This window comes from Microcebus murinus, chromosome 20 (genome assembly GCF_040939455.1).
Source record: "Microcebus murinus isolate Inina chromosome 20, M.murinus_Inina_mat1.0, whole genome shotgun sequence".
NCBI lineage: Eukaryota > Metazoa > Chordata > Mammalia > Primates > Cheirogaleidae > Microcebus > Microcebus murinus.
In genome coordinates, this window is record NC_134123.1 from 36,255,221 (window position 1) to 36,283,055 (window position 27,835).

The 27,835-nt window shown below is 70.6% G+C and overlaps 2 protein-coding genes across 2 annotated transcripts; one reads left to right on the top strand and one right to left on the bottom strand.

Annotated features, from left to right (window-relative positions):
* Positions 1-893: 893 nt before the first annotated feature.
* CHCHD4 (coiled-coil-helix-coiled-coil-helix domain containing 4) lies at positions 894-8,175 on the bottom strand. The gene is made up of 3 exons (XM_075995912.1): positions 7,980-8,175; positions 1,983-2,081; positions 894-1,597 (listed from the first exon to the last, which is right to left on the bottom strand). Exons 1-3 carry the CDS (start codon positions 7,999-8,001, stop codon positions 1,281-1,283), a joined length of 438 nt encoding a protein of 145 aa, XP_075852027.1. The 5' UTR covers positions 8,002-8,175; the 3' UTR covers positions 894-1,280.
* Positions 8,176-9,041: 866 nt separating this feature from the next.
* Positions 9,042-27,439, top strand: TMEM43 (transmembrane protein 43). Its single transcript, XM_075995913.1, has 12 exons — positions 9,042-9,185; positions 14,874-15,020; positions 17,180-17,314; positions 20,011-20,105; positions 21,453-21,502; positions 22,100-22,169; positions 23,279-23,349; positions 23,943-24,064; positions 24,273-24,347; positions 24,816-24,917; positions 25,599-25,716; positions 27,195-27,439. The coding sequence occupies exons 1-12, from the start codon at positions 9,174-9,176 to the stop codon at positions 27,395-27,397; spliced, it is 1,200 nt and encodes a 399-aa protein (XP_075852028.1). The 5' UTR covers positions 9,042-9,173; the 3' UTR covers positions 27,398-27,439.
* Positions 27,440-27,835: the final 396 nt, after the last annotated feature.

Consider the following 27,835-nt stretch of genomic DNA (forward strand, 5'->3'; position numbering starts at 1 on the left):
GGGGACAGGAGGGCAGGAGAGGGGACAGGAGGGCAGGGGAGGGGAGGGGACGGGAGGGGAGGGGAGGGGAGGGGAGGGGAGGGGACGGGAGGGCAGGGGAGGGGACAGGAGGGCAGGAGAGGGGACAGGAGGGCAGGGGAGGGGAGGGGACAGGAGGGCAGGGGAGGGGAGGGGACAGGAGGGCAGGAGAGGGGACAGGAGGGCAGGGGAGGGGAGGGGACGGGAGGGGAGGGGAGGGGAGGGGAGGGGAGGGGACGGGAGGGCAGGGGAGGGGACAGGAGGGCAGGAGAGGGGACAGGAGGGCAGGGGAGGGGAGGGGACAGGAGGGCAGGGGAGGGGAGGGGACAGGAGGGCAGGGGAGGGGAGGGGACAGGAGGGCAGGGGAGGGGACAGGAAGGCAGGGGAGGGCAGGGGAGGGGACAGGAGGGCAGGGCAGGGGAGGGGACAGGAGGGCAGGCGAGGGGAGGGGACAGGAGGGCAGGGCAGGAGAGGGGAGGGGGAAAGAGTGAGTCAAATCTCATGTCACTCTGATGGTTAAAAACTTTGCCAGTGGTTTCTTTCCTACGGGGCTCCAGCCTCCAACTCCTGGCCTCAAGTGATCCTCCAGCCTCAGCCTCCCTCCCGAGTAGCTGGGACTCAGGCATGCGCCTCCACGCCCGGTTCATAATTTTTCTATATATATTAGCTGGCCAATTAATTTCTTTCTATATTTTGAGTAGAGACGGGGTCTCGCTCTTACTCAGGCCGGCCTCCAACTCCTGACCTCCAGCGATCCTCCCTCCTCGGCCTCCGGGAGCGCCGGGACGACAGGCGTGGGCCTCCGCGCCCGGCCTCAATGTAGAGGATTTTGAGACTCACGCCGGCTTACCGGCGCCTTGAGAGAAGAACTGCGATTTAACTTTTCATAATTTATTATCTCTTCACATAAAAATATGTCTGGTGACTGGAAACAAAGGGCAGGCTCAGAGTCAGTGGACCCGCCTCGGGTGTCGGCTGTGCCCCGGCCCGGCCAGCGCGGTCCGTCCGGGCTGCAGGGCGCGAGGCCGGCCTCCCTCCCCGAGGCGGGAGGCCCAGGCCTCGTCACGCGGAGACCGGGGCCCGCGGGGCGAGGCCGGGAGCGACTGGGACCCGCGCCGCCGGGCTGTGCGTGCGCCCGTGTCCCCGAGCACGCGGGCGCCGTGCACCTTGCGCAGGCCGGGGCCAAGGCCGAGGAGGCGCAGGGCGGGCGCTTTGCAGGGCCCGTCCCGTCCGTGGTCCCGGCGCCCGCGGAGGCCGGGCCTTCAGGAGCGGGCGGCCTCCTCCTCCTCCTCCTCCTCCTCCTTGGCGGCGGCCTCCCGCGCCGGCCTCTCCCCGCCGTCCCCGTCCGCGTCCGCGGCGTCGTCGTCCCCGTCGTCCTCGGGCGGGTAGAGGTCGGGGAAGCGCTGCATGCACTCCTGCATGGCGCGGAACTGGCCCACGCAGTCGGCGCCCTTCACGGGCTCGGCGCTGCGGTGGAAGCAGGCGAAGGCCGACTTGAACTGCTCGCCGCACGGCCCGCTCGCCATGCCGCCCAGGCACGGGCAGTTCCAGTTGATGTCGCCGTTGGGCAGCAGCAGCCCTGCAGCGGGACACGGCGGGCGCAGTGAGCGGGCGCCCCGCCGGGGACAGACACGCGGAGCGGGAGGCCCAGGGGGGAGGCCCGCTCGGGGCCAGGAGGTCGGGGCCGGCCTGAGCAAGAGCCAGACCCCGTCTCTACTCGAAATGCAAAGAAGGTAATTGGACAGCTAAAAATATACAGAAAAAAGGGGCCGGGCGTGGGGGCGCAGGCCTGTAGGCCCAGCTGCTCGGGAGGGAGGCCGAGGAGGGAGGCTCACTGGAGGCCAGGAGTCGGAGGCTGCTGTGAGCGAGGCCGACGCCACGGCTCCGGCCCGGGGACAGAGCGAGGCTCTGTCTCGAAAGAGAGAGGACTCCGCGCTCCCCGCCCCGGGGCCCAGGCCACTCACCGTGCTCCTCGTAGGGGTCATTGGGGTCGTCGGCCACCAGCTCGGCGTTGCTGGGCGTCTCGTGGTCCTCTTTGGTCACGAATATGATCCGGTCCTTCCCTGGCGTGGGGACAGAGGAGACGCGGCTCAGGCGGGGGGCGCCGGACCCGCCAGAGCGGCCGGGGGACGAGGCTGGGCCGCCTCGCCTGGACGGGGACCGGGACCCCAGCGCACGGCCCAAGGACACCGAGACGACGGATGGAGACGCCCACCCGGGACCGGGACCCCAGCGCACGGCCCAAGGACACCGAGACGAGGGATGGAGACGCCCACCCGGGATCCGGACCCCAGCGCACGGCCCAAGGACACCGAGACGACGGATGGAGACGCCCACCCGGGACCGGGACCCCAGCGCACGGCCCAAGGACACCGAGACGACGGATGGAGACGCCCACCCGGGACCGGGACCCCAGCGCACGGCCCAAGGACACCGAGACGAGGGATGGAGACGCCCACCCGGGATCCGGACCCCAGCGCACGGCCCAAGGACACCGAGACGATGGCGGAGACGCCCACCCGGGACCGGGACCCCAGGGCACGGCCCAAGGACACCGAGACGACGGATGGAGACGCCCACCCGGGACCGGGACCCCAGCGCACGGCCCAAGGACACCGAGACGACGGATGGAGACGCCCACCCGGGACCGGGACCCCAGCGCACGGCCCAAGGACACCGAGACGACGGGTGGAGACGCCCACCCGGGACCGGGACCCCAGGGCACGGCCCAAGGACACCGAGACGACGGATGGAGACGCCCACCCGGGACCGGGACCCCAGTGCACGGCCCAAGGACACCGAGACGAGGGATGGAGACGCCCACCCGGGACCGGGACCCCAGCGCACGGCCCAAGACACCGAGACGAGGGATGGAGACGCCCACCCGGGACCGGGACCCCAGCGCACGGCCCAAGGACACCGAGACGACGGATGGAGACGCCCACCCGGGACCGGGACCCCAGCGCACGGCCCAAGGACACCGAGACGACGGATGGAGACGCCCACCCGGGACCGGGACCCCAGCGCACGGCCCAAGGACACCGAGACGATGAAGGAGACGCCGACCCGGGACCGGGACCCCAGCGCACGGCCCAAGGACACTGACACGACGGATGGAGACGCCCACCCGGGACCGGGACCCCAGCGCACGGCCCAAGGACACCGAGACGACGGATGGAGACGCCCACCCGGGACCGGGACCCCAGCGCACGGCCCAAGGACACCGAGACGACGGATGGAGACGCCCACCCGGGACCGGGACCCCAGCGCACGGCCCAAGGACACCGAGACGATGAAGGAGACGCCGACCCGGGACCGGGACCCCAGCGCACGGCCCAAGGACACTGACACGACGGATGGAGACGCCCACCCGGGACCGGGACCCCAGCCCACGGCCCAAGGACACCGAGACGATGGATGGAGACGCCCACCCGGGACCGGGACCCCAGCGCACAGCCCAAGGACACGGAGACGACGGATGGAGACGCCCACCCGGGACCGGGACCCCAGCGCACGGCCCAAGGACACCGAGACGACGGATGGAGACGCCCACCCGGGACCGGGACCCCAGCGCACGGCCCAAGGACACCGAGACGACGGATGGAGACGCCCACCCGGGACCGGGACCCCAGCGCACGGCCCAAGGACACCGAGACGACGGATGGAGACGGTCACCCGGGACCGGGACCCCAGCGCACGGCCCAAGGACACCGAGACGACGGATGGAGACGCCCACCCGGGACCGGGACCCCAGCGCACGGCCCAAGGACACTGAGACAACGGAGGGAAGGAGCGGACGGAGGGCGGGCGGCAGACGCGGCCACCGCCGGGCAGGGGCAAGGCCGACGCCGCTTCCGTCCGCTCTGCACTTCATTCATCTCCGGAGACACGGCCTCACCCGCAGCGGCCTCCGACTCCTGGGCTCTCAAGCGAGCCTCCTGCCTCGGCCTCCCGAGGAGCTGGGACGACAGGCGTGCACCTCCACGCCCGGCTAACTTATATATATATACATATTTTTTTTTTTGAGACAGAGTCTCCCTTTGTTGCCCAGGCTAGAGCGAGTGCCGTGGCGTCAGCCTCGGTCGCAGCAGCCTCAAACTCCTGGGCTCCAGCGATCCTCCTGCCTCAGCCTCCCGAGTAGCTGGGACCACAGGCGTGCGCCAACACGCCCGGCCAATTTTTTCTGTAAATATTAGTTGGCCAATTAATTTCTTTCTATTTTTTTTTATAGTAGAGAAGAGGTCTCGCTCTTGCTGGTTTTGAACTTTTGACCTTGAGCAATCCGCCTGCTTCGGCCTCCCAATATATATATTTTTAGTTGTCCAGATAATTTCTTTCTATTTGTGGTAGAGACGGGGTCTCGCTCTTGCTCAGGCTGGCCTCGAACTCCTGACCTCGAGCGGTCCTCCCGCCTCGGCCTCCCAGAGTGCTGGGATGACAGGCGTGAGCCTCCGCGTCCAGCTAATATTTTTTTAATATATATATATATATATATATATATGTCTTAGTTATCCAGCTAATTTCTTTTTTTTTTTTTTTCAGTAGAGACGGGGTCTCGCTCTTGCTCCGGCTGGCCTGCAACTCCCGACCTCAAGCGGTCCTCCCGCCTCGGCCTCCCAGAGTGCCAGGACGACAGGCGTGGGCCTCCTAGCAGTGTGCGGCGTGGAGGATGTGGGGGGGGGGAAGGCTCTGAGGATGCGACCTTCCAGCCCGGTTCCCAAGGGCGCAGAGCACTCCCCGGGAGAGGCCGGGCGGCGCTCGGGCTGGGCCACGGGAGCCCTGAGGCGTCGGGGGCCTGGGACCGTTTTTCTGAATCCCACGTGAAGAAACGAAGGACCGGCGAGCAGAAACACGAAAGGCCGGGGACGTTGTGGGAGACAAGGGCACAGACGAGATAAAAACCAAGGCAGGAGGCCGGGCGCGGAGGCTCACGCCTGTCGTCCCGGCGCTCTGGGAGGCTGAGGTGGGCGGATCGCTCAAGGTCAGGAGTTCGAGACCAGCCTGAGCAAGAGCGAGACCCCGTCTCTACTATAAATAGAAAGAAATTAATTGGCCAACTAATATATATAAAAAAAATCAGCCGGGCATGGTGGCGCATGCCTGGAGTCCCAGCTACCCGGGAGGCTGAGGCAGAAGGATCGCTTGAGCCCAGGAGTCTGAGGTTGCTGTGAGCTAGGCTGACGCCACGGCACTCACTCTAGCCCGGGCGACAAAGGGAGACTCTGTCTCCAAAAAAAAAAAAACAAAACCAAGGCAGGCCTAAACGCGAGTGAGACTCTGATGTCCGCTCCTCCCCCAAGACCAAACCCTTGAAGCGGGAAGGCGGGGCTGCGCGTTCGGAGACAGGCGGGGCCGGCCGGCCGGCAGAAACCTGTGACTCCCGGCCCCGTGCCAGGAGAGGTGGGTCGTGTCCTCCTCAGCCTCGCTGCACCGAAAGCTCAAAGGTTATTTGGTAAATGAAGAAGGAAATTGCATCTGGGAGGCCGAGGCGGGAGGATCGCTCGAGGTCAGGAGTCCAAGACCAGCCTGAGCAGGAGCGAGACCCCGTCTCTACTAAAGATAGAAAGAAATTAATGGGACAAGTAAAAACATATAGGAAAAAAAAGATGAGCCGGGCGTGGTGGCACACGCCTGTGGTCCCAGCTACTCGGGAGGAGGCTGAGGCGGGAGGATCGTCTGGGGCCAGAAGTTGGAGGCTGCTGTGAGCGAGGCTGACGCCACGGCACTCCACCCGAGTGCTGGGGTGACAGAGCGAGACTGTCTCAAAAACAGAAATAAAATAAAAATTAAAACAACAACGGCCGGGCGCGGCGGCTCACTTCTGTCATCCCAGCACTCTGGGAGGCCGAGGCGGGAGGATTGCTCAAGGTCAGGAGTTCGAGGCCAGGGCAACAAAGCGAGACTCTGTCTCAAAAAAAAAAAAAAAAACACACACAACAACAACAACAACAAAAAGAAGTAAATTTGAGACTCAGAGAATGGAAATTAAAAACAAGAGACCTAGGCCGGGCGCGGAGGCCCACGCCTGTCATCATGGCACTCTGGGAGGCCGAGCAGGGAGGATCGCTCGAGGTCGGGAGTTCGAGCCCAGCCTGAGCAAGAGCGAGACCCCGTCTCTGCTATAAATAGAAAGAAATTAATTGGACGAGTAAAAATATACACAGAAAAAATCAGCAGGGCCTGGAGGCCCACGCCTGTCGTCCCAGCTACTCAGGAGGCCGAGGAGGGAGGATCGCTCGAGGTCGGGAGGTCGAGCCCAGCCCCAGCAAGAGCGAGACCCCGTCTCTACTAAAAACAGAAAGACGTTAGTTGGCCAAATAAAATAAAACGAAGTACAAAAACCCACTGCGGGATCTGGAGGTCCCACCAAGGACGCTCTCTGGGCAGGTCCCACCCTCTGCACGCCGGCGCCCCCACCCGGCCCCTTCCAGAACATTCCAGAAGGCGCACCCAGAGCATGCCCTGAATGAATGGCGCCCAGCGTCTCATTCTGCACAGCCGGAAACCCAGGCCTCGAGGGGTTGGGGGCCACGACCTGGGGACGGGAAGCCCGAGAGTGGCATCCGGGCGGGTGCGAGAACCGGGCAGGGGACAGAGGACAGGGACCGGAAGGAGGCGGCCACACGCAGCTTTGGGACTAGGCAGGACGGCTCTGCGGCCTGCTGCCCGAACGCTCAGACTACAGCCGTAGGGCTTGCAGGGGACCAGGACACACGGCGGGTGGGGTTAGCCTGCACCCCAGCCCAGCCTGAAGCCAATTCCCAGCCAGTCCCCTAACACAACCCTCACCCTAACCCGGACCCAACCCTAACCTGAATCCAACCCCTAACCCAACCCCGACCACAACCCCTAACCCTAACACAACCCTCACCCTACCCCGGACCTAACCCAACCCCGACCCCAACCCTAACCCTAACACAACCCTAACACTGGCCCAACAAAGACCCCACTTTAACCCAAACCCCAGTGCGAACCTTAACCCAACCCCTAACCCTAACACAACCCTAACCCTACCAATACCAACATTAACCGCAAACTTAACCTTAATCCAACCCCTAACCCAAACCCGACCCAAACCCCAACCTTAACCTTAATCCAACCCCTAACCCAAACCCGACCCCAACCCTAACCCTAACCCCAACCTTAACCTTAATCCAACCCCTAACCCAAACCTGACCCCAACCCTAACCCTAACCCCAACCTTAACCGTAATCTTAACTTTAATCCAACCCCTAACACAAACCCAACCCCAACCCCAACCCCAACCTTAACACTAACCCTAACCCTAACCCGACCCCAACGACAACCTTAACCTTAATCCAACCCCTAACACAAACCTGACCCCAACCCTAACTCTAACCCCAACCTTAACTTTAATCCAACCCCTAACCCAAACCCGACTCCAACCCCAACCTTAACACTAACCCTAACCCTAACACAACCCCAACCCTACCAATACCAACCTTAACCCCAACCTTAACCTTAATCCAACCCCTAACCCCAACCTTGACCCCAACCCCAACCCTAACCCAACCCCCAACACTAACCCTAACCCGACCCAGACCCCGACCCCCGCCCGCCCGTGACCCCGCGACCCCGCGCCCCGCTCTCCGGCCGGCCGGTCTGGAACCCGCGGCCACAACGGCCCGGCGCACGACCTGCGGGACACCGGCGACTCGGGCACGCGGGGTCGGGGGTCACCCAACCCCACCCCAACCCCCACCCCGACCTCTAACCCCCACGCGACCCCCCGCGACCCCGGCAGCCCGCGCGGTCCGTGACCCGGGGCCGCCGGCGACTCGGGCCACGCGGGTCCCAGGGCCGAGCGCGCGTGCGCAGACGGGCGGCGGGGCCACCGCGCCCGCCCCAGGCCCGGCCTCCCACGCGCGGGTTCGAGCCCGCGGCGACCCCGGCCCGCCCGGGACCCCGGCCCGCCCGCCCGCCGCCCCAGGGCCGCCTACCTTCCTGCCGGCAGTACGACATGGCGGAGCCGGCGCGCGGCCCCTCGGCGGCGGCGGCCCCTCGCCGCGACCTCCGCCTCCTCAGCCGGGCGAGCGCCGCCTCCTCAGGTCTGCCCGCCGCGCGCCTGCGGCCTCCGCGCGCTGCACGCCGCGGCCGGCCCGGCCCCTCAGCCGCCGGAACTACACTTCCCGGCAGGCCGCGCGCGCCGGCCGCTCTCCGGGCGGGAAAGACCACGTTTCCCAGAAAGGCTCGCGGCGCGCAGGCGCATCGGCGAGGTACCGCGCGCGCGCGGGCGTTGAAACTCGGTGGCGGAAGCGCCCGACCCTGGACTACATTTCCCAGCAGGCCGCTCGCCCCTAGGCTACTCTCCCCAGGCAGTAGACACGACATTTCCCAGAAAGGCTCGCGGCGCGCAGGCGCATCGGTGAGGTACCGCGAGCGCGCGCGGGTTTTGAAACCTCGCGGCGGAAGCGCCCGACCTTGGACTACATGTCCCAGCAGGCCGAGCGCCCCTCGGCTACTGTCCCCAGGCAGTAGACACGACATTTCCCAGAAAGGCTCGCTGCGCGCAGGCGCATTGGTGATGGGGGTTTTGAAACCTCGCGGCGGAAGCGCCCAACCTTGGACTACATTTCCCGGCAGGCCGCGCGCCCCTCGACCACTTTCCAGGCGGTAGAAACGACATTTCCCAGAAAGCCTTGCAACGCGCAGGCGCATCAGTGAAGTGTTGAAACTGGGCGGTGAAAGCACCCGACCCTGGACTAGATTTCCCCGCAGGCCGCGCGCCCCGGCCACTGTCCCCAGGCAGTAGGCACGACATTTCCCAGTAAGGCTTGCGACGCGCATGCGCATCACTGAGGTACCGCGCGCGCGGGTGTTGAAACCAGGCGGCGGAAGCGCCCGAGCCTTGACATTTCCCAGCAGGCTGCGCGCCCCTCGGCCGCTCTCCTGGCGGTAGAAACGACATTTCCCAGAAAGGCTCGCGGCGCGCAGGCGCATCGGTGAGGTGTTGCAACCTGGCGGCGGAAGCGCCCGACCCCGGACTACCTTTCCCAGGAGGCGCCGCGGCGCGCGTGCGCAGAGAAGCGTCGCGTCCGCCCGGCTCCGCCCGCACTCGCGGGGCTCTCGGGGCGAGCGGCCGCGGGACTGCGAGCTCCGGCGTCAGGACCGAGCGGGCGGCGCGCGGTCCCGCCATGGCGGCGAACGTGAGTGTCCGCGTCCCCGTGCCCCGTCCCCGCGGCCCGGGAGGGGTCGCCCCTTCGCTCGCTCGCCCGCGTCCTCCTCCTCGGGTCGGTGGCGAGGCCGAGACCGGAGGCCGCTCCTGCGGGGCCTCGTCCCCCCGCGACCTCCGTTTCCCGGGAAACTGTCGCCCAGGAGACCCGCGAGGGGCGCGGGCGGGGCGGTGACTCGGCGTCCCCTGCGGACACGCCCAGCTGCAGCTCGGCGGGAGTCCCGGCCTCCCTGTCCCGGCCTCCCTGTCCCGGCCTCCCTGTCCCGGCCTCACTTTCCCCGGCCTCCCTGTCCCCGGGCTCCCTGTCCCGGCCTCACTTCCCCGGCCTCCTTGTCCCGGCCTCACTTTCCCCGGCCTCCCTGTCCCCGGACTCCCTGTCCCGGCCTCCCTGTCCCCGGCCTCCCTGTCCCGGCCTCACTTTCCCCGGCCTCCCTGTCCCCGGACTCCCTGTCCCGGCCTCCCTGTCCCGGCCTCCCTGTCCCGGCCTCACTTTCCCCGGCCTCCCTGTCCCGGCCTCACTTTCCCCGGACTCCCTGTCCCCGGACTCACTTTCCCCGGCCTCCCTGTCCCGGCCTCCCTGTCCCCGGCCTCCCTGTCCCGGCCTCACTTTCCCCGGACTCCCTGTCCCGGCCTCCCTGTCCCCGGCCTCCCTGTCCCGGCCTCCCTGTCCCCGGCCTCCTTGTCCCCGGGCTCCCTGTCCCCGGACTCCCTGTCCCGGCCTCACTTTCCCCGGCCTCCCTGTCCCCGGACTCCCTGTCCCCGGCCTCACTTTCCCCAGCCTCCCTGTCCCGGCCTCACTTTCCCCGGCCTCCCTGTCCCGGCCTCCCTGTCCCGGCCTCACTTTCCCCGGACTCCCTGTCCCGGCCTCCCTTTCCCCAGCCTCACTGTCCCTGGCCTCCCTGTCCCGGCCTCCCTTTCCCCGGCCTCCCTGTCCCAGCCTCACTTTCCCCGGACTTCCTGTCCCCGGACTCCCTGTCCCAGCCTCACTTTCCCCGGACTCCCTGTCCCCGGACTCCCTGTCCCAGCCTCACTTTCCCCAGACTCCCTGTCCCTGGCCTCCCTGTCCCCAGCCTCCGTGTCCCGGCCTCACTTTCCCCAGCCTCCCTGTCCCAGCCTCACTTTTCCCGGCCTCCCTGTCCCGGCCTCACTTTCCCTGGCCTCCCTGTCCCTGCCTCACTTTCCCCGGCCTCCCTGTCCCGGCCTCACTTTCCCCGGCCTCACTGTCCCGGCCTCCTTTTCCCCGGACTCCCTGTCCCGGCCTCCCTTTCCCCGGCCTCCCTGTCCCGGCCTCCTTTTCCCCGGACTCCCTGTCCCTGGCCTCCGTGTCCCAGCCTCCCTGTCCCCGGCCTCCGTGTCCCGTGCCTCCCTGTCCCCAGACTCCCTGTCCCGGCCTCCATTTCCTCGGCCTCCCTGTCCCCGGCGTGTGGCCTGCCCCCCGAGCCCGCGAGAGAGGCCGGCGTGTCCCCACGACCCGCCCCGGCCCGCACGGCCCCGCCCGGCCTCCGAGTCTCCCGCTCGGGACGGGGCCGCCTCCCTTCGCCCCGGCGGCTCCCGGCGCCCCGCACTCCCGGCCGCCGCGGGCTCTGCCGGGCCCCGTTCGGGCGCGGGTCCGCCCTGCAGCCGCCAGTCCCCGCCTGGCACGCGCCGCGGGTTCGAGGCCTGCGCGGCGGCGTCAGGGCGCAGCCGTCCCCGTGGACGCCGACAGAGAGCGAGGCCGGCTCCTGCTGGACCGTCCTCCCCGCTCTCGGGACCCGACCCCGCCCCGGGCGTCTCCTGACTCTGTTTCCCCTTTAGAGCCTTCTAGAACCGACCTCTCGCGTGAGCCCCAGAGCTCTCAGGCCGGGGCGGCGGGGAAGGGCGGCCGCCGTCGGTCCGCCCGCGACCACATGCACGGGTCGTCGTGCAGACGTGCGCCCGTCGCTAGGGCGCATTTTCGGGGTGCACGTGCTTAGAGACGCCCTGCTGGGCCCTGTGGGGCCGCGCGGGTTCCCTGTCACCCACCTGGCGGGGCTGCACCCAGTCCCCTGTCACCCACCTGGCGGGGCCGTGGAGTCCCCTGTCACCCACCTGGCGGGGCCGTGGAGTCCCCTGTCACCCACCTGGCGGGCCGCACCCAGTCCCCTGTTACCCACCTGGCGGGGCGTGGAGTCCCCTGTCACCCACCTGGCGGGGCGTGGAGTCCCCTGTCACCCACCTGGCGGGCCGTGGAGTCCCCTGTCACCCACCTGGTGGGGCCGCACCCAGTCCCCTGTCACCCACCTGGCGGGGCGTGGAGTCCCCTGTCACCCACCTGGCGGGGCGTGGAGTCCCCTGTCACCCACCTGGCGGGGCCGTGGAGTCCCCTGTCACCCACCTGGCGGGGCGTGGAGTCCCCTGTCACCCACCTGGCGGGGCGTGGAGTCCCCTGTCACCCACCTGGCGGGGCCGTGGAGTCCCCTGTCACCCACCTGGCGGGGCCGTGGAGTCCCCTGTCACCCACCTGGCGGGGCCCTGGAGTCCCCTGTCACCCACCTGGCGGGGCCGTGGAGTCCCCTGTCACCCACCTGGCGGGGCCCTGGAGTCCCCTGTCATCCACCTGGCGGGGCCGTGGAGTCCCCTGTCACCCACCTGGCGGGGCCGCACCCAGTCCCCTGTCACCCGCCTGGCGGGGCCGCACCCAGTCCCCTGTCACCCACCTGGCGGGGCCGTGGAGTCCCCTGTCACCCGCCTGGCGGGGCCGCACCCAGTCCCCTGTCACCCACCTGGCGGGGCCGCACCCAGTCCCCTGTCACCCACCTGGCGGGGCCGCACCCAGTCCCCTGTCACCCACCTGGCGGGGCCGTGGAGTCCCCTGTCACCCACCTGGCGGGGCCGCACCCAGTCCCCTGTCACCCACCTGGCGGGGCCGCACCCAGTCCCCTGTCACCCACCTGGCGGGGCCGTGGAGTCCCCTGTCACCCGCCTGGCGGGGCCGTGGAGTCCCCTGTCACCCACCTGGCGGGGCCGTGGAGTCCCCTGTCATCCACCTGGCGGGGCCGTGGAGTCCCCTGTCACCCACCTGGCGGGGCCGCACCCAGTCCCCTGTCACCCGCCTGGCGGGGCGCCCACCAGCGTCAGTCCCGGTATCTTATTGGCATCTTATCGCTGGGTCCTGGATCCTCGCCCAGCACGGCGCGGGCGGCGGCCGCGGCACACCCGGCCCTGCCGGTTCTCGTCCCACTCTGCCCGCGGGGGACTCGCGACCTGCAGGGGCCAGGCCCGAGCGCAGCTGGTCCCCGGCGGGCCGTGGCGTCCGCCCTCCCTGCCGGCCCGCGGAGCCCCGGACGCGCCTGCCCCGCCAGACCCCGCCGGGGCCGCCCCAGTGCGCGTCCCTCCCGCCCGCTCGCGCCTCGTCCCGCGTCGTCCCCAGACGTCCGATTACACCCGTGTCTCTGCCGCGGCTCTCGCCTGCCGTGCCGCGCTCTGGAGGCCGGGGCGGGAGGATCGCTCGAGCGCAGGAGTTGGAGGCCAGCCTGAGCAAGAGCGAGACCCCGTCTCTACCAAAAATAGAAAGACATGAGCTGGACAAGTAAAATATATATATATATATATATAAAAACGAGCCGGGCGTGGAGGCGCGTGCCTGTCGTCCCAGCTACTCGGGAGGGAGGCTGAGGAGGGAGGATCGCTGGAGGCCAGCCGGAGCAAGAGCGAGACCCCGCCTCGACTAAATAGAGGAAGAAATGAATTGGCCAACTAATATATATACAGAAAAAGTCAGCGGGGCGTGGTGGCGCGCGCCTGTGGTCCCAGCTACTCGGGAGGGAGGCTGAGGGGGGAGGCTCGCTGGAGGCCGCCGTGAGCGAGGCCGACCAGGGCACTCGCTCCAGCCCGGGCGACAGGGCGAGACACTGTCCCAAAGGAAAGCAGGACGGAGACGGGGAGGGGTCCGCGCTCCGCGACGGTTCCTCCCCAGTTCTAGACGGGGCGGAGTCCAGGACCAGCCCGGGACGCCCAGCGTCCGCGTCGGAGCCCGCCCGGGAACGCGCCTGGCGACGGGCGCCATGGTTACGCAGGCCTAGCGACGGGCGCCATGGTTACGCAGCCCTAGCGACGAGCGCCATGGTTACACAGGCCTGGCGACGGGCGCCATGGTTACGCAGGCCTGGCGACGGGCGCCATGGTTACGCAGGCCTGGCGACGGGCGCCATGGTTACGCAGGCCTAGCGACGGGCGCCATGGTTACGCAGGCCTAGCGACGGGCGCCATGGGAGGGGGCGAGGTCGGTTCTAGAAGGCTCTACCGGGGAAACAGAGTCAGGACGCCCGGGGCGGGGTCCGGGTCCGCAGGGCGGGGAGGGCGTTCCGGAGGAGCCGGCCTCGCCCGGGTGGCGTCCATGGAGACGGCCGCGCCGCGCTTGAAAAAACACGACGCGTCCCCCGAACGCCAGCCCCGCGCGTCGTCTCGGGGAGAAATGAACGGGGCCCGTCCCGTTTTTGGGGAGACGCGGCGCGGGGAGGACGGGAGGAGGGGACGCCGGGCAGGAGACTTTGGGGTGACAGACGTGCTCCGCGTCCCGCTCTGCCCGAGCGCGGAAACCCGGCACGCCGCGCGTTGGGAATTTGCGCCCTCTCGCCTGTGCGCGACGCAGAAACAGACAACAGCGCGAGGAAATGCGCGGCGGGGTCGGCGCATTCTCCAACGGAGCCCGCACCCGACTTTCCGTCCGGTGTCGTTCTGTCCCCAGTGCTCCGTGCGCACCCCGACTTTCCATCCGGTGTCCTTTTGTCCCCGGTGCTCCGTGCGCACCCCAACTTTCCGTCCGGTGTCCTTTTGTCCCCGGTGCTCTGTCCGCACCCCGACTTTCCGTCCGTTGTCCTTTTGTCCCCGGTGCTCCGTGCGCACCCCGACTTTCCCACCGTTGTCGTTCTGTCCCCAGTGCTCTGTCCGCACCCCGACTTTCCCACCGTTGTCCTTTTGTCCCCGGTGCTCCGTGCGCACCCCGACTTTCCGTCCATTGTCCTTTTGTCCCCGGTGCTCCGTGCACACCCCGACTTTCCGTCCGTTGTCCTTTTGTCCCTGGTGCTCCGTGCGCACCCCGACTTTCCCACCGTTGTCGTTCTGTCCCCAGTGCTCTGTCCGCACCCCGACTTTCTGTCCGGTGTCCTTTTGTCCCCAGTGCTCCGTGCGCACCCCGACTGTCCCTCCTTTGTCCTTTTGTCCCCAGTGCTCCGTGCGCACCCCGACTGTCCCTCCGTTGTCCTTTTGTCCCCAGTGCTCCGTGCACACCCTGACTTTCCCACCGTTGTCGTTCTGTCCCCAGTGCTCCGTGTGCACCCCGACTTTCTGTCCGTTGTCCTTTTGTCCCCAGTGCTCCGTGCGCACCCCGACTGTCCCTCCGTTGTCCTTTTGTCCCCAGTGCTCCATCCGCACCCCGACTGTCCCTCCGTTGTCCTTTTGTCCCCAGTGCTCCGTGCACACCCTGACTTTCCCACCGTTGTCGTTCTGTCCCCAGTGCTCCGTGCGCACCCCGACTGTCCCTCCGTTGTCCTTTTGTCCCCAGTGCTCCGTGCACACCCTGACTTTCTCACCGTTGTCGTTCTGTCCCCAGTGCTCCGTGCGCACCCCGACTGTCCCTCCGTTGTCCTTTTGTCCCCGGTGCTCCGTGCGCACCCCGACTTTCCGTCGTGTTTTCTGTCCGCAGTACTCCAGCACCACCCGCAGGGAGCACACGAGGGTGACGGCCAGCCCCGCGCCCGGCTTCCTGGAGCGGCTGGGCGAGACGTCGGGCGGCATGCTGGTGGGGCTGGCCACCTTCCTGCTGTCCTTCTACGTCATCTTCACCAACGAGGTGAGCCCGCCGGCGGGGCGGTCACGGGAGACGTGGGGTGCGAGCTCTTAGGGTCCGCCGGGACATCTAGGGGACGGGACGGCCTGCGTCAGGCACGGCTCGATCCAGGTGCTCACGCCCGGTCGCGGGAAATCTCCGATTTCTTCCTCTCTCGCCTGCTTTCTGTCTGCGGCGTTTCTCTTTTTCATTTATTTATTTTTTTTTGAGACAGAGTCTCGCTCTGTCACCTGGGCTAGAGCGCCGTGGTGGCGGCCTCGCTCACAGCAGCCTCCAACTCCTGGGCTCTCAAGCGAGCCTCCAGCCGCAGCCTCCCGAGGAGCTGGGACTACAGGCACGCGCCACCACGCCCGGCTCGTTTTTTCTGTGTATTTTTTAGTTGTCCAGCTAATTTCTTTCTATTTTTCGTTGAGACGGGGTCTCGCTCTTGCTCAGGCTGGCCTCCAACTCCTGGCCTCGAGCGATCCTCCCGCCTCGGCCTCCCAGAGAGCTGGGACGACAGGCGTGAGCCCCGGCCTCTCTGCGGTGTTTTCCCGGGCGGTCCCCACGGGGGCTCGCGGGACCCGCTTAGCGATGGGGAGACAGCACAGCCCGCCGCCTTCTAAACCGGCCTGGCGGGCGCAGGGGTCGGGGTGTCAGGGTGTGGGCCTGGCGGGGCGCAGGGGTCGGGGTGTGGGCCTGGCGGGGCGCAGGGGTCGGGGTGTGGGCCTGGCGGGGCGCAGGGGTCAGGGGGTCGGGGTGTGGGCCTGGCGGGGCGCAGGGGTCGGGGTGTGGGCCTGGCGGGCACAGGGGTCAGGGGGTCGGGGTGTGGGTCTGGCGGGGCGCAGGGGTCGGGGTGTGGGCCTGGCGAGCACAGGGGTCAGGGGGTCGGGGTGTGGGTCTGGCGGGGCGCAGGGGTCAGGGGGTCGGGGTGTGGGCCTGGCGGGTACAGGGGTCAGGGGGTCGGGGTGTGGGTCTGGCGGGGCGCAGGGGTCAGGGGGTCGGGGTGTGGGCCTGGCGGGGTGCAGGGGTCGGGGTGTCGGGGTGTGGGCCTGGCGGGGCGCAGGGGTCGGGGTGTGGGCCTAGCGGGGTGCAGGGGTCGGGGTGTGGGCCTGGCGGGGCGCAGGGGTCGGGGTGTCGGGGTGTGGGCCTGGCGGGCGCAGGGGTTGGGGTGTGGGTCTGGCGGGGCGCAGGGGTCGGGGTGTCCGGGTGTGGGCCTGGCGGGCGCAGGGGTCGGGGTGTCGGGGTGTGGGCCTGGCGGGGCGCAGGGGTCGGGGTGTCCGGGTGTGGGCCTGGCGGGCGCAGGGGTCGGGGTGTCGGGGTGTGGGCCTGGCGGGGCGTAGGGGTCGGGGTGTCCGGGTGTGGGCCTGGCGGGCGGAGGGGTCGGGGTGTGGGCCTGGCGGGGCGCAGGGGTCGGGGTGTCGGCCTGGCGGGCGGAGGGGAGGCGGAGTCTGGGATTCGGTCCAGAGCTGGGCCAGAGCAGGAGAGTGGCATGGCTTTCCCAGCTGGGGCGGGGCTTATTCCCAGCTGGGGGCGGGGCTTATTCCTAGCTGGGGTGGGGGGGCTTATTCCCATCTGGGGTGGGGGGCTTTTTCCCAGCTGGGGGCGGGGCTTTTTCCCAGCTGGGGGGCGGGGCTTTTTCCCAGCTGGGGGGCGGGGCTTATTCCCAGCTGGGGCGGGGCTTATTCCTAGCTGGGGTGGGGGGGCTTATTCCCATCTGGGGTGGGGGGCTTTTTCCCAGCTGGGGGCGGGGCTTTTTCCCAGCTGGGGGCGGGGCTTTTTCCCAGCTGGGGGGCGGGGCTTATTCCCAGCTGGGGCGGGGCTTATTCCTAGCTGGGGTGGGGGGGCTTATTCCCATCTGGGGTGGGGGGCTTTTTCCCAGCTGGGGGCGGGGCTTTTTCCCAGCTGGGGGGCGGGGCTTATTCCCAGCTGGGGGGTGGGGGGGCTTTTTCCCAGCTGGGGGGGCGCTCAGGTGGGGGGGGGCGGGAGGGAGGGTTGGAGGGGGCGGGAGGAGCCACGGGGAGGGCAGGAGTCGGGGGTCCCAGCCCCGCCCACCCTGAGAGGCCTCAGTTTCCCGAGGTGAAACGGGGAGACGGTCTCAGGCCCCGAGCCCGTCGGGCCCGACACCCCGCGGCGAGCACGCAGCCCTGAGCGGCGGGGTCCCCGCCCCCCTGTACCCGCAGGGCCGCGCGCTGAAGACGGCCACCTCGCTGGCGGAAGGGCTGTCGCTCGTCGTGTCCCCCGACAGCATCCACGCCGTGGCCCCCGAGAACGAGGGCCGGCTGGTGCACCTGGTCGGCGCGCTGCGCACCTCCAAGGTAGGCGGGCGGGGCGGGGTGGCGGGTCCTCGCCCTACGCGGGGACAGGGGCGGGCGGGGTGTCGGGTCCTCGCCCTACGCGGGGACAGGGGCGGGCGGGGCGGGGTGTCGGGTCCTCACCCTACGCGGGGACAGGGGCGGGCGGGGCGGGGTGTCGGGTCCTCGCCCTACGCGGGGACAGGGACGGGCTGGGTGTCGGGTCCTCACCCTACTCGGGGACAGGGGCGGGCTGGGTGTCGGGTCCTCACCCTACTCGGGGACAGGGGCGGGCGGGGCGGGCTGGGTGTCGGGTCCTCGCCCTACGCGGGGACAGGGGCGGGCTGGGTGTCGGGTCCTCGCCCTACTCGGGGACAGGGGCGGGCTGGGTGTCGGGTCCTCACCCTACTCGGGGACAGGGGCGGGCGGGTGTCGGGTCCTCGCCCTACGTGGGGACAGGGACGGGCGGGGTGTCGGGTCCTCGCTCTACGCGGGGACAGGGACGGGCGGGGTGTCGGGTCCTCGCCCTACGCGGGGACAGGGACGGGCGGGGTGTCGGGTCCTCGCCCTACGCGGGGACAGGGGCGGGCGGGTGTCGGGTCCTCGCCCTACGTGGGGACAGGGACGGGCGGGGTGTCGGGTCCTCGCTCTACGCGGGGACAGGGACGGGCGGGGTGTCGGGTCCTCGCCCTACGCGGGGACAGGGGCGGGCGGGGTGTCGGGTCCTCGCCCTACGCGGGGACAGGGACGGGCGGGGTGTCGGGTCCTCGCTCTACGCGGGGACAGGGACGGGCGGGGTGTCGGGTCCTCGCCCTACGCGGGGACAGGGGCGGGCGGGGCGGGGTGTCGGGTCCTCGCCCTACACGGGGACAGGGGCGGGCGGGGCGGGGTGTCGGGTCCTCGCCCTACGCGGGGACAGGAGCGGGCTGGGTGTCGGGTCCTCGCCCTACGCGGGGACAGGAGCGGGCTGGGTGTCGGGTCCTCGCCCTACGCGGGGACAGGGGCGGGCGGGGCGGGGTGTCGGGTCCTCGCCCTACGCGGGGACAGGGGCGGGCGGGGTGTCGGGTCCTCGCCCTACGCGGGGACAGGGACGGGTGGGGCGGGGTGTCGGGTCCTCGCCCTACGCGGGGACGGGCGGGGCGGGGTGTCGGGTCCTCGCCCTACGCGGGGACAGGGGCGGGCGGGGCGGGCTGGGTGTCGGGTCCTCGCCCTACGCGGGGACAGGGGCGGGCGGGGTGTCGGGTCCTCGCCCTACGCGGGGACAGGGACGGGTGGGGCGGGGTGTCGGGTCCTCGCCCTACGCGGGGACAGGGGCGGGCGGGGTGTCGGGTCCTCGCCCTACGCGGGGACAGGGACGGGTGGGGCGGGGTGTCGGGTCCTCGCCCTACGCGGGGACAGGGGCGGGCGGGGCGGGCTGGGTGTCGGGTCCTCGCCCTACGCGGGGACAGGGGCGGGCTGGGTGTCGGGTCCTCGCCCTACGCGGGGACAGGGGCGGGCTGGGTGTCGGGTCCTCACCCTACTCGGGGACAGGGGCGGGCGGGGCGGGCTGGGTGTCGGGTCCTCGCCCTACGCGGGGACAGGGGCGGGCGGGGTGTCGGGTCCTCGCCCTACGCGGGGACAGGGGCGGGCGGGGCGGGCTGGGTGTCGGGTCCTCACCCTACGCGGGGACAGGAGCGGGCTGGGTGTCGGGTCCTCGCCCTACGCGGGGACAGGGGCGGGCGGGGTGTCGGGTCCTCGCCCTACGCGGGGACAGGGGCGGGCGGGGCGGGGTGTCGGGTCCTCGCCCTACGCGGGGACAGGGGCGGGCGGGGCGGGCTGGGTGTCGGGTCCTCGCCCTACGCGGGGACAGGGGCGGGCGGGGTGTCGGGTCCTCGCCCTACGCGGGGACAGGGACGGGCGGGGTGTCGGGTCCTCGCCCTACGCGGGGACAGGGACGGGTGGGGCGGGGTGTCGGGTCCTCGCCCTACGCGGGGACGGGCGGGGCGGGGTGTCGGGTCCTCACCCTACTCGGGGACAGGGGCGGGCCAGGCTGGGTCTTGGGTTCTCTAACCCTACGCGGGGACAGGGGCGGGGCCGGCCTTGTGGTCCGGCGACATTAGGGCGCTGACGGCGCCTCTCCCGGCCGCGACTCACGAGTGGCGGGCGCCGGAGCTGCTGACCCCGCGCTGGCTCGCTCTCGGCACGGAGCCACCGCGCCCCGCCCGCCCGCGGGGGTCGCCGTCGCAGGCTGCGTTTTCTTTTTGAGGCCGAGTCTCGCTCTGTCGCCAGGGCTGGAGTGCCTTGGCGTCAGCCTCGCTCACAGCAGCCTCCAACTGCTGGGCTCAGGCGAGCCTCCTGTCTCGGCCTCCCTCCCGAGTAGCTGGGACGACAGGCATGCGCCACCACGCCCGGCTTGTTGTTTATCTATATATGTTGGCCAGTTAATTTCTTTCTATTTTTAGTAGAGACGGGGTCTCGCTCTTGCTCAGGCTGGCCTTGACCTCCTGGCCTCGAGCGATCCTCCCGCCTCGGCCTCCCAGAGTGCCGGACGACAGGCGCGAGCCCCCGCCGGCGGGCGTTCCGTGTTAGGGACCGTGACCGCGGCTTTGCCGCGTCTGCCCGCGGAACCCGCCGTCCCGCCCCCCCCCCGCCTGCTCCTGTCCCCTCCGGCCTCCCGAGCCGGGCGACCGGCGACCGGGCCGCGGCCTTCGCTGATGTGGTTGGCGCGGCTCTCTCGGCAGCTCCTGTCGGACCCCAACTACGGCGTGCACCTGCCGGCCGTGAAGCTGCGGCGGCACGTGGAGATGTTCCAGTGGGTGGAGACGGAGGAGCAGAGGTGCGGGGGCGCGGGCCGGGGGTGTGGGCGGGCGAGAGGGCGCGGGCCGGGGGCGGGCCAGGGGCTTGGAGTTCCGAGGGTGACGCCTCCCGCTCAGAAAGCGGAACGATGCCAGCGCGGGGGCTACGCCACGACCAGCACTCTGGGAGGCCGAGGCGGGAGGATCGCTCGAGGTCAGGAGGTCGAGGCCAGCCTGAGCAAGAGCGAGACCCCGTCTCTACTAAAACAAATTAGAAAGAAATGAGCTGGACAACTACAAATATATAGAAAAAAAAAAAAAAAGAGCCGGGCGAGGTGGCGCACACCTGTCGTCCCGGCTACTCGGGAGGGAGGCCGAGGCGGGAGGCTGGCTTGAGCCCGGGAGTCGGAGGCTGCTGTGAGCGAGGCTGACCCTCGGCGCTCCGGCCCGGGCGACAGGGCGAGACTGTGTAAAACTAAGAAAAGGGAAAGGAACTCCCCTCAAACGAGCCGCCGGGGCTCTGGCGACAGTGGGAGGGGCTGGCGGGGCGGGGTGGGCAGCCCTCCCCCACCCGGGAGTTGGGGGTCGGGAGTTGGGGTCGCGGAGCTCGGGCGAGAGGGGAGCCGCATCAGCACCCCACCCCCGTGTCGTCCCGGTCCCTCGCGGGAGGGAGCAGAGGTGACCCTGCTGCCGCCTGTCCCTCCCGGCGGCGTCGGGGCAGATGGCGGGCAGGTGGGCAGGTCGCGGGCAGGTGGGCAGGCGGGCAGGTCGGGGGCAGGCGGGCAGGTCGCGGGCGGGCGGGCAGGTCGCGGGCAGGTCGTGGGCAGGTGGGCAGATCACGGGCAGGCGGGCAGGTCGCAGGCAGGTGGGCAGGTCACGGGCGGGCAGGTGGGCAGGTCACGGGCAGGTGGGCAGGCGGGCAGGTGGCGGGCAGGTCGCGGGCAGGTGGGCAGGCGGGCAGGTCACGGGCGGGCAGGTGGGCAGGTCACGGGCAGGCGGGCAGGTGGGCAGGTCGCGGGCAGGCGGGCAGGTCGCGGGCAGGCGGGCAGGTCGCGGGCAGGCGGGCAGGTGGGCAGGTGGCGGGCAGGTCGCGGGCAGGTGGGCAGGCGGGCAGGTCACGGGCGGGCAGGTGGGCAGGTCACGGGCGGGCAGGTGGGCAGGTCGCGGGCAGGCGGGCAGGCGGGCAGGTCGCGGGCAGGCGGGCAGGTCGCGGGCAGGCTGGCGGGCAGGTCGCGGGCAGGTCGCGGGCAGGCGGGCCACCGGGGGCGGGTGTGCTGGGCCTCCCGAGCCGGCGGCCTGCGTTCGGGCCGGGCCGGGGCGGGGAGCGGCTGCGGGACCCGCGCTGTCCGCGCGGACGGGCGGGCGGCCGACACGAGCTGTGCCCGCAGGCAGTTCACGGAGGACGGGCAGGTGAAGACCGAGACGCGCTTCTCCTACAGTGAGTCCCCGCGCATGCGCGTGCGCTCGCCGCGCCCCGGCCCGCGGGGGGGGGGACACGGAGGGGCTGCGTGGGGTCCCGGGTCCGGGCCTTGCGCCCGGCTGCCCCCCCTCCCGCGTCGGGCCCAGCGCCCCGGCTCTGGTCGCGGGCCCCCGGGTCCGGGTCGCGGGCCCCGGGTTCGGGTCGCGGGCCCCGGGTTCGGGTCGCGGGTCCCCGGGTTCGGGTCGCGGGCCCCGGGTTCGGGTCGCGGGCCCCCGGGTTCGGTCGCGGGCCCCGGGTTCGGGTCGCGGGCCCTGGGTCGCCGGGTCGCGGGTTCGGGTCGCGGGCTCCGGGTTTGGGTCGCGGGCCCCCGGGTTCGGGTCGCGGGCCCCGGGTTCGGGTCGCGGGCCCTGGGTCGCCGGGTCGCGGGTTCGGGTCGCGGGCCCCGGGTTTGGGTCGCGGGCCCCCGGGTTCGGGTCGCGGGTCCCAGCTCTGGTCGCGGGCCCCCGGGTTCGGGTCGCGGCCCCGGGTTCGGGTCGCGGGCCCCCGGGTTCGGGTCGTGGGCCCGGGTCCCTGGCCCCGGCCTCGTGGCCCTGAGCCGCCCCTCCCTCCGAGCAGACACGGAGTGGAGGTCCGACATCGTCAACAGCAGGAACTTCGACCGCGAGATCGGCCACAAGAACCCCAGGTGAGGCCCGACGGAGCGGAGGCCGCTCGGCCTCCAGGGCTGATGGGAGCACAGGATGGGGCGGGCGCGGTGGCTCTCACCCGTCGTCCCAGCACTCTGGGAGGCCGAGGAGGGAGGATCGCTCAGGTCAGGAGTTCGAGGCCAGCCTGAGCAAGAGCGAGACCTTGTCTGTACTAAAGAAATAGAAATGAGCTGGACAACTAAAAAATATATAGAAAAAATGAGCCGGGCGTGGTGGCGCACGCCTGTAGTCCCAGCTCCTCGGGAGGGAGGCCGAGGCAGGAGGATCGCTTGAGGTCAGGAGTCGGAGGCTGCTGTGAGTGAGGCTGACGCCACCGCACTTCAGCCCGAGACAAGAGCGAGACTCTGGCTCAAAAAAAAAGGAAAGAAAGCACGGGCGTGGTTTTGAGCAGAGCCGAGAGCTGTCACCCTGGCCGGGCAAGCTCCTCAGCAGGTGACCGCGTCGGGGCGGGCCCAGCCCTAAAGGGACGGGCAGGGACGGGGCCGGACCCGCTCTGCCAACAGTCCGCCCTTGGGGCACGGGCAGGCGAGGAGGGCTTCCAGGAGGCGGCGGCCTTCGATCCGGCCGGGCCAGCCGAGGGAGGCCGCTCAGCGGCGGTGGGGGGCGCGGTGACGCGGCCAGGCTGGCGGGGGGCAGGGGTTCGAGGCCGGGGGAGGTGCATCAGATGGGGGAGGGGACACCCGGCCCCACCGCCCCGTCTGTCTGTCTGTCTCTCATCTCTGTCTGTCTCTTATCTCTCTGTCTCATCTCTGTTTCTGTCCCTCTCTCTGTCTCTCATCTCTCTCTGTCTCTGTGTGTCTCTCTCTCCCTCTCTCTGTCTCTCTCTGTCTGTCTTTGTCTATCTCTGTCTCATGTCTCTCTCCCTCTCTCTCTCTCTCATATCTCTCTGTCTTTGTCTATCTCTGTCTCATCTCTCTCTGTCTCATCTCTGTGTGTGTGTCTGTCTCTCTCTCATCTCTCTCTGTCTATCTCTCTGTCTCTCATCTCTGTCTGTCTCTCTGTCTCTCATTTCTGTGTGTGTGCCTGTCTCTGTCCGTCTCTCATCTCTCTCTCTGTCTCTCATCTCTGTGTCTCTGTCCCCCGGCAGCGCGATGGCGGTGGAGTCCTTCACTGCCACGGCCCCCTTCGTCCAGATCGGCAGGTTCTTCCTCTCGGCAGGTGGGTCGGGCCCTTCCAGAGACGAGCGGGAGGGAGGCCAGGGAGGGAGGTCGAGACGGCCGCTGTCTGCCCGTGCTCGCCTGGCCGGGAGGGGCCCAGCCGGGTGGGCGGGGGTGGGGTGGGGGTGTTCGGGTTAGGGTTAGGTGGGGGGATTCGCAGACCTGGGGTTTGCAGGGTTGGGGTTCGTGTTAGGCGGGGGGATTCGCAGACAGGATTTGCAGGGTTGGGGTTAGGCGGAGGGATTTGCGGACTTGGGTTTTGCTGGGTTGGGGTTGGGGGGGCGGGATTCGCAGACCTGGCTTTGCAGGGTTGGGGTTGGGGCTGGGCGGGGGGATTGGCAAGCAGCATTTGTAGGGTTGGGGTTGGGGCTGGGTGGGGGGATGGGCAAGCAGCATTTGCAGGGTCGGGGCTGGGCGGGGGGATTTGCAAGCAGCATTTGCAGGGTTGGGGTTGGTGTTGGGGTTGGGGTCTGGCGGGGGGATTTGCAAGCAGCATTTGCAGGGTTGGGGTTGGTGTTGGGGTCGGGGCTGGGCGGGGGATTCGCAAGCAGCATTTGCAGGGAGGCGCCGGGTCTCGAACCGCCGTCCCCGCAGGCCTGATCGAGAAGGTGGACAACTTCAGGCCGCTGAGCCTGTCCAAGCTGGAGGACCCGCACGTGGACATCGTCCGCCGGGGCGACTTCTTCTACCACAGCGAGAACCCCAAGTACCCCGAGGTGGGCGGCGAGGCCGGGCCCCGCGGGCAAGGGTCGGGCCCGGGTGGCGACCCTGGGCTCCGCGAGCCTCGTCCCCCTCCGCGGGGTCCTCTGTCGGGTCCGCAGCGGCGCTGGGCCGAGGGGACCGCAGGGGGAGGGGCACAGGGGCGGGGTGAGGCTGGCGGGGTCCCCGGGCGCTGCCTCACCGTCCCGTTTGTGTCCCCCGCAGGTTGGGGACCTGCGCGTCGCCTTCTCCTACGCGGGGCTGAGCAGCGACGACCCCGACCTGGGCCCGGCGCACGTGGTAACCGCCCGCGGGGCTCCTGCCCTCCCGGGGCGCAGGACACACTGTGGGGCGCCCTCCCCCTCCCCCAGCCGGACGGGCGCGTGCGCACTCGGCCCGCGGGACGCGCCTCTGGGCGGTCGTGGAGGTCCCGGGGCCGCGCGGGCCGAGAGGGCAGCTGGGGGGACTCGGCCCGAATTGGCGTTTGGGTCCAGAACACCTGGGCCCGCGGTCCCGCCCCACCTGAGGCCCCGCCCCTGTCCGAGGCCCCGCCCCTATCTGAGGCCCCTCCCCCACCCGGGCCCCGCCCCACCCGGGCCCCGCCCCTGTCTGAGGCCCCACCCGAGGCCCCGCCCCACCCGAGGCCCCGCCCCTGTCTGAGGCCCCGCCCCTGCCCGAGGCCCCGCCCCACCCGAGGCCCACCTGGGGCTCCAGCCGGGCGGGCGTCTGGGGAAGCCGCGGCCCCGCTCTGACGCTCGCCCCCCACAGGTCACTGTGATCGCCCGGCAGCGGGGTGACCAGCTGGTGCCCTACTCCACCAAGTCCGGCGACAGCCTGCTGCTGCTGCACCACGGGGACTTCTCCGCGGAGGTGAGTCGTCTCCCCTCTCGGCCGGGCGGCGGGGAGAGACGCGGGGTCGTGCGGGCGGAGCGAGAGCCCAGGACCCGCCCGGGACGGACGCGGCTGGGGGGACGGCCCGTCTGAGCCGCAGGTGGGCGGGGCGCAGGTGGCCACGTGCAGGTGGGCGGGGCGCAGGTGGCCATGTGCGGGTGGGCGGAGCTGCAGGTGGGCGGGGCGCAGGTGGCCATGTGCGGGTGGGCGGAGCTGCAGGTGGGCGGGGCGCAGGTGGTGTGTGCAGATGGGCAGGGTGCAGGTGGCCATGTGCAGGTGGGCGGGGCGCAGGTGGCCATGTGCAGGTGGGCGGGGCGCAGGTGGCCATGTGCAGGTGGGCAGGGCGCAGGTGGCCCTATGCAGGTGGGCGAGGCACAGGTGGTGTGTGCAGGTGGGCAGGGCGTGGGTGTCCACGTGCAGGTGGGTGGGGCGCAGGTGGCCATGTGCAGGTGGGCGGGGCGCAGGGCGCACACCTGTCACGGAGACGCTCTGCCCCACTGTGCCCGCCGCGGCAGGCAGGGGACTTCGGGCCGGGTGGGAGGTTGGACCCCGTCTCCCTCTGGTCTCCCGAGCTGGCCCGGCCCCCGCACCTGCCCTCCCGGCGTGGGGGGGGCGGTGACCCCCGAGCCTGACGCCCCTCACCCCCCCCGCCCCCCGCAGGAGGTGTTCCACCGGGAGCTGAAGAGCAACTCGGTGAAGACCTGGGGCCTGCGCGCGGCCGGCTGGATGGCCATGTTCATGGGCCTCAACCTCATGACGCGGATCCTCTACACGCTGGGTAGGCGCGGCGCGCGGGCGGGTCTTTCCGCCCTCCGTCCTTGGTCCACCGTCCCCGTCCCCAGTCCACCTCCCCCGTCCTGAGTCCCCGCTCTCCGTCCCCCGTCCCACTTTCCACCCCGCGTCCTCCGCCCCCGCCAGCCCGTCCCCCGCTGGGCTCCGGGCAGAGGGGAGCCGCCCGCCGTCCCCGCGCCCCGTCCCGCACCGCGGCCGGGCGGCAGAGCAAGGCGGCCGAGGGACGGACGGGCGCTCGGGGGGCAGAGCCGAACCCCGCGTCCCCCTCGCTCCCTGCTTCCCGAGCGGCGAGCGCGCCAGGCCTGGGTTTCAAGTCCGCTGTGGCCGGCGCGAGACCCGGTCTCTGGTGGGCGCAGAGAGATGAGCGGGTGCGGCGCCCGCGCCGAGGTCCCAGCTGCTCGGAGGCCGCGGGGGAGGGTCTCCCCGGGCACAGCGAGGCTGAGTCACAAACAAAGAAACGCGCATCCCGGGCGCGGGCGTCTCGGAGCCGGTGCTGGCCCGGCCCAGACACAGAGAGGGCACGCAGGGCCCGCGGGATGCACAGCGCCCGTCCCGGCCCAGACACAGAGAGGGCACGCAGGGCCCGCGGGATGCACAGCGCCCGTCCCGGCCCAGACACAGAGAGGGCGCGCGGGGCCCGCGGGATGCACAGCGCCCGTCCCGGCCCAGACACAGAGAGGGCACGCAGGGCCCGCGGGATGCACAGCGCCCGTCCCCGCCCAGACACAGAGAGGGCGCGCGGGGCCCGCGGGATGCACAGCGCCCGTCCCCGCCCAGACACAGAGAGGGCGAGCGGGGCCCGCGGGATGCACAGCGCCCGTCCCCGCCCAGACACAGAGAGGGCGCGGGGCCCGCGGGATGCACAGCGCCCGTCCCCGCCCAGACACAGAGAGGGCGCGCGGGGCCCGCGGGATGCACAGCGCCCGTCCCCGCCCAGACACAGAGAGGGCGAGCGGGGCCCGCGGGATGCACAGCGCCCGTCCCCGCCCAGACACAGAGAGGGCGAGCGGGGCCCGCGGGATGCACAGCGCCCGTCCCCGCCCAGACACAGAGAGGGCGCGCGGGGCCCGCGGGATGCACAGCGCCCGTCCCCGCCCAGACACAGGCGGGGCCCGCGGGATGCACAGCGCCCGTCCCCGCCCAGACACAGAGAGGGCGAGCGGGGCCCGCGGGATGCACAGCGCCCGTCCCCGCCCAGACACAGAGAGGGCGCGGGGCCCGCGGGATGCACAGCGCCCGTCCCCGCCCAGACACAGAGAGGGCGCGCGGGGCCCGCGGGATGCACAGCGCCCGTCCCCGCCCAGACACAGAGAGGGCGCGCGGGGCCCACGGGATGCACAGCGCCCGTCCCCACCCAGAGAGGGCGCGGGGCCCGCGGGATGCACAGCGCCCGTCCCCGCCCAGACACAGAGAGGGCCCGCGGGACGCACAGCGGCCTGACGCCGTGTCCCCGCGTCCCCGCAGTGGACTGGTTCCCCGGCCTCCGCGACCTGGTGGACCTCGGCCTCAAGGCCTTCGCCTTCTGCGCGGCGACGTCGCTGACGCTGCTGACGGCGGCCGCGGGCTGGCTCTTCTACCGGCCGGCCTGGGCCGCGCTGCTGGCCGGGCTCGCGCTCGTGCCCGTCGTCCTCGCCCGCGCGCGCGCGCCCGCCAAGAAGCTGCAGTGACGCGGCGCGCCCCCGCGGGACCCTAACCTTCCCCCCCCCCCCCCCCCCGGGGTCTCACCATTCCCACCCCCCCTGTCCCGTCACCTCCGCCCGGGTTCCCGGTCATCCCAGTCCCTGTCACCTCTCCCCCGGGTCACCAGTTAGGGTCCCGTCGCCTCCGCCCCGGGTCCCCGGTCATCCCAGTCCCCGTCACGGGTCCCCGGTCATCCCAGTCCCCGTCACGGGTCCCCGGTCATCCCAGTCCCCGTCACGGGTCCCCGGTCATCCCAGTCCCCGTCACCTCCCCCCCAGGTCCCCGGTTAGGGTCCCGTCACCTCCCCCCGGGTCCCGTCACCTCCCCCCCAGGTCCCCGGTTAGGGTCCCGTCACCTCCCCCCGGGTCCCGTCACCTCCCCCCCAGGTCCCCGGTTAGGGTCCCGTCACCTCCCCCTGGGTTCCG

Bases quoted from the DNA above. Each gene is read 5' to 3' on its own strand.
- CHCHD4 (XM_075995912.1), bottom strand. From the start codon at position 8,001: ATGTCGTACTGCCGGCAGGAAG. The intron at 2,082-7,979 runs GTAGGCGGCCCT...TCCCCACGCCAG, and splicing joins GTCGTACTGCCGGCAGGAAG to GGAAGGACCGGATCATATTC. The intron at 1,598-1,982 runs GTGAGTGGCCTG...GTCCCGCTGCAG, and splicing joins TGACCCCTACGAGGAGCACG to GGCTGCTGCTGCCCAACGGC.
- TMEM43 (XM_075995913.1), top strand. The intron at 15,021-17,179 runs GTGAGCCCGCCG...CTGTACCCGCAG, and splicing joins ACGTCATCTTCACCAACGAG to GGCCGCGCGCTGAAGACGGC. The intron at 25,717-27,194 runs GTAGGCGCGGCG...GCGTCCCCGCAG, and splicing joins GCGGATCCTCTACACGCTGG to TGGACTGGTTCCCCGGCCTC.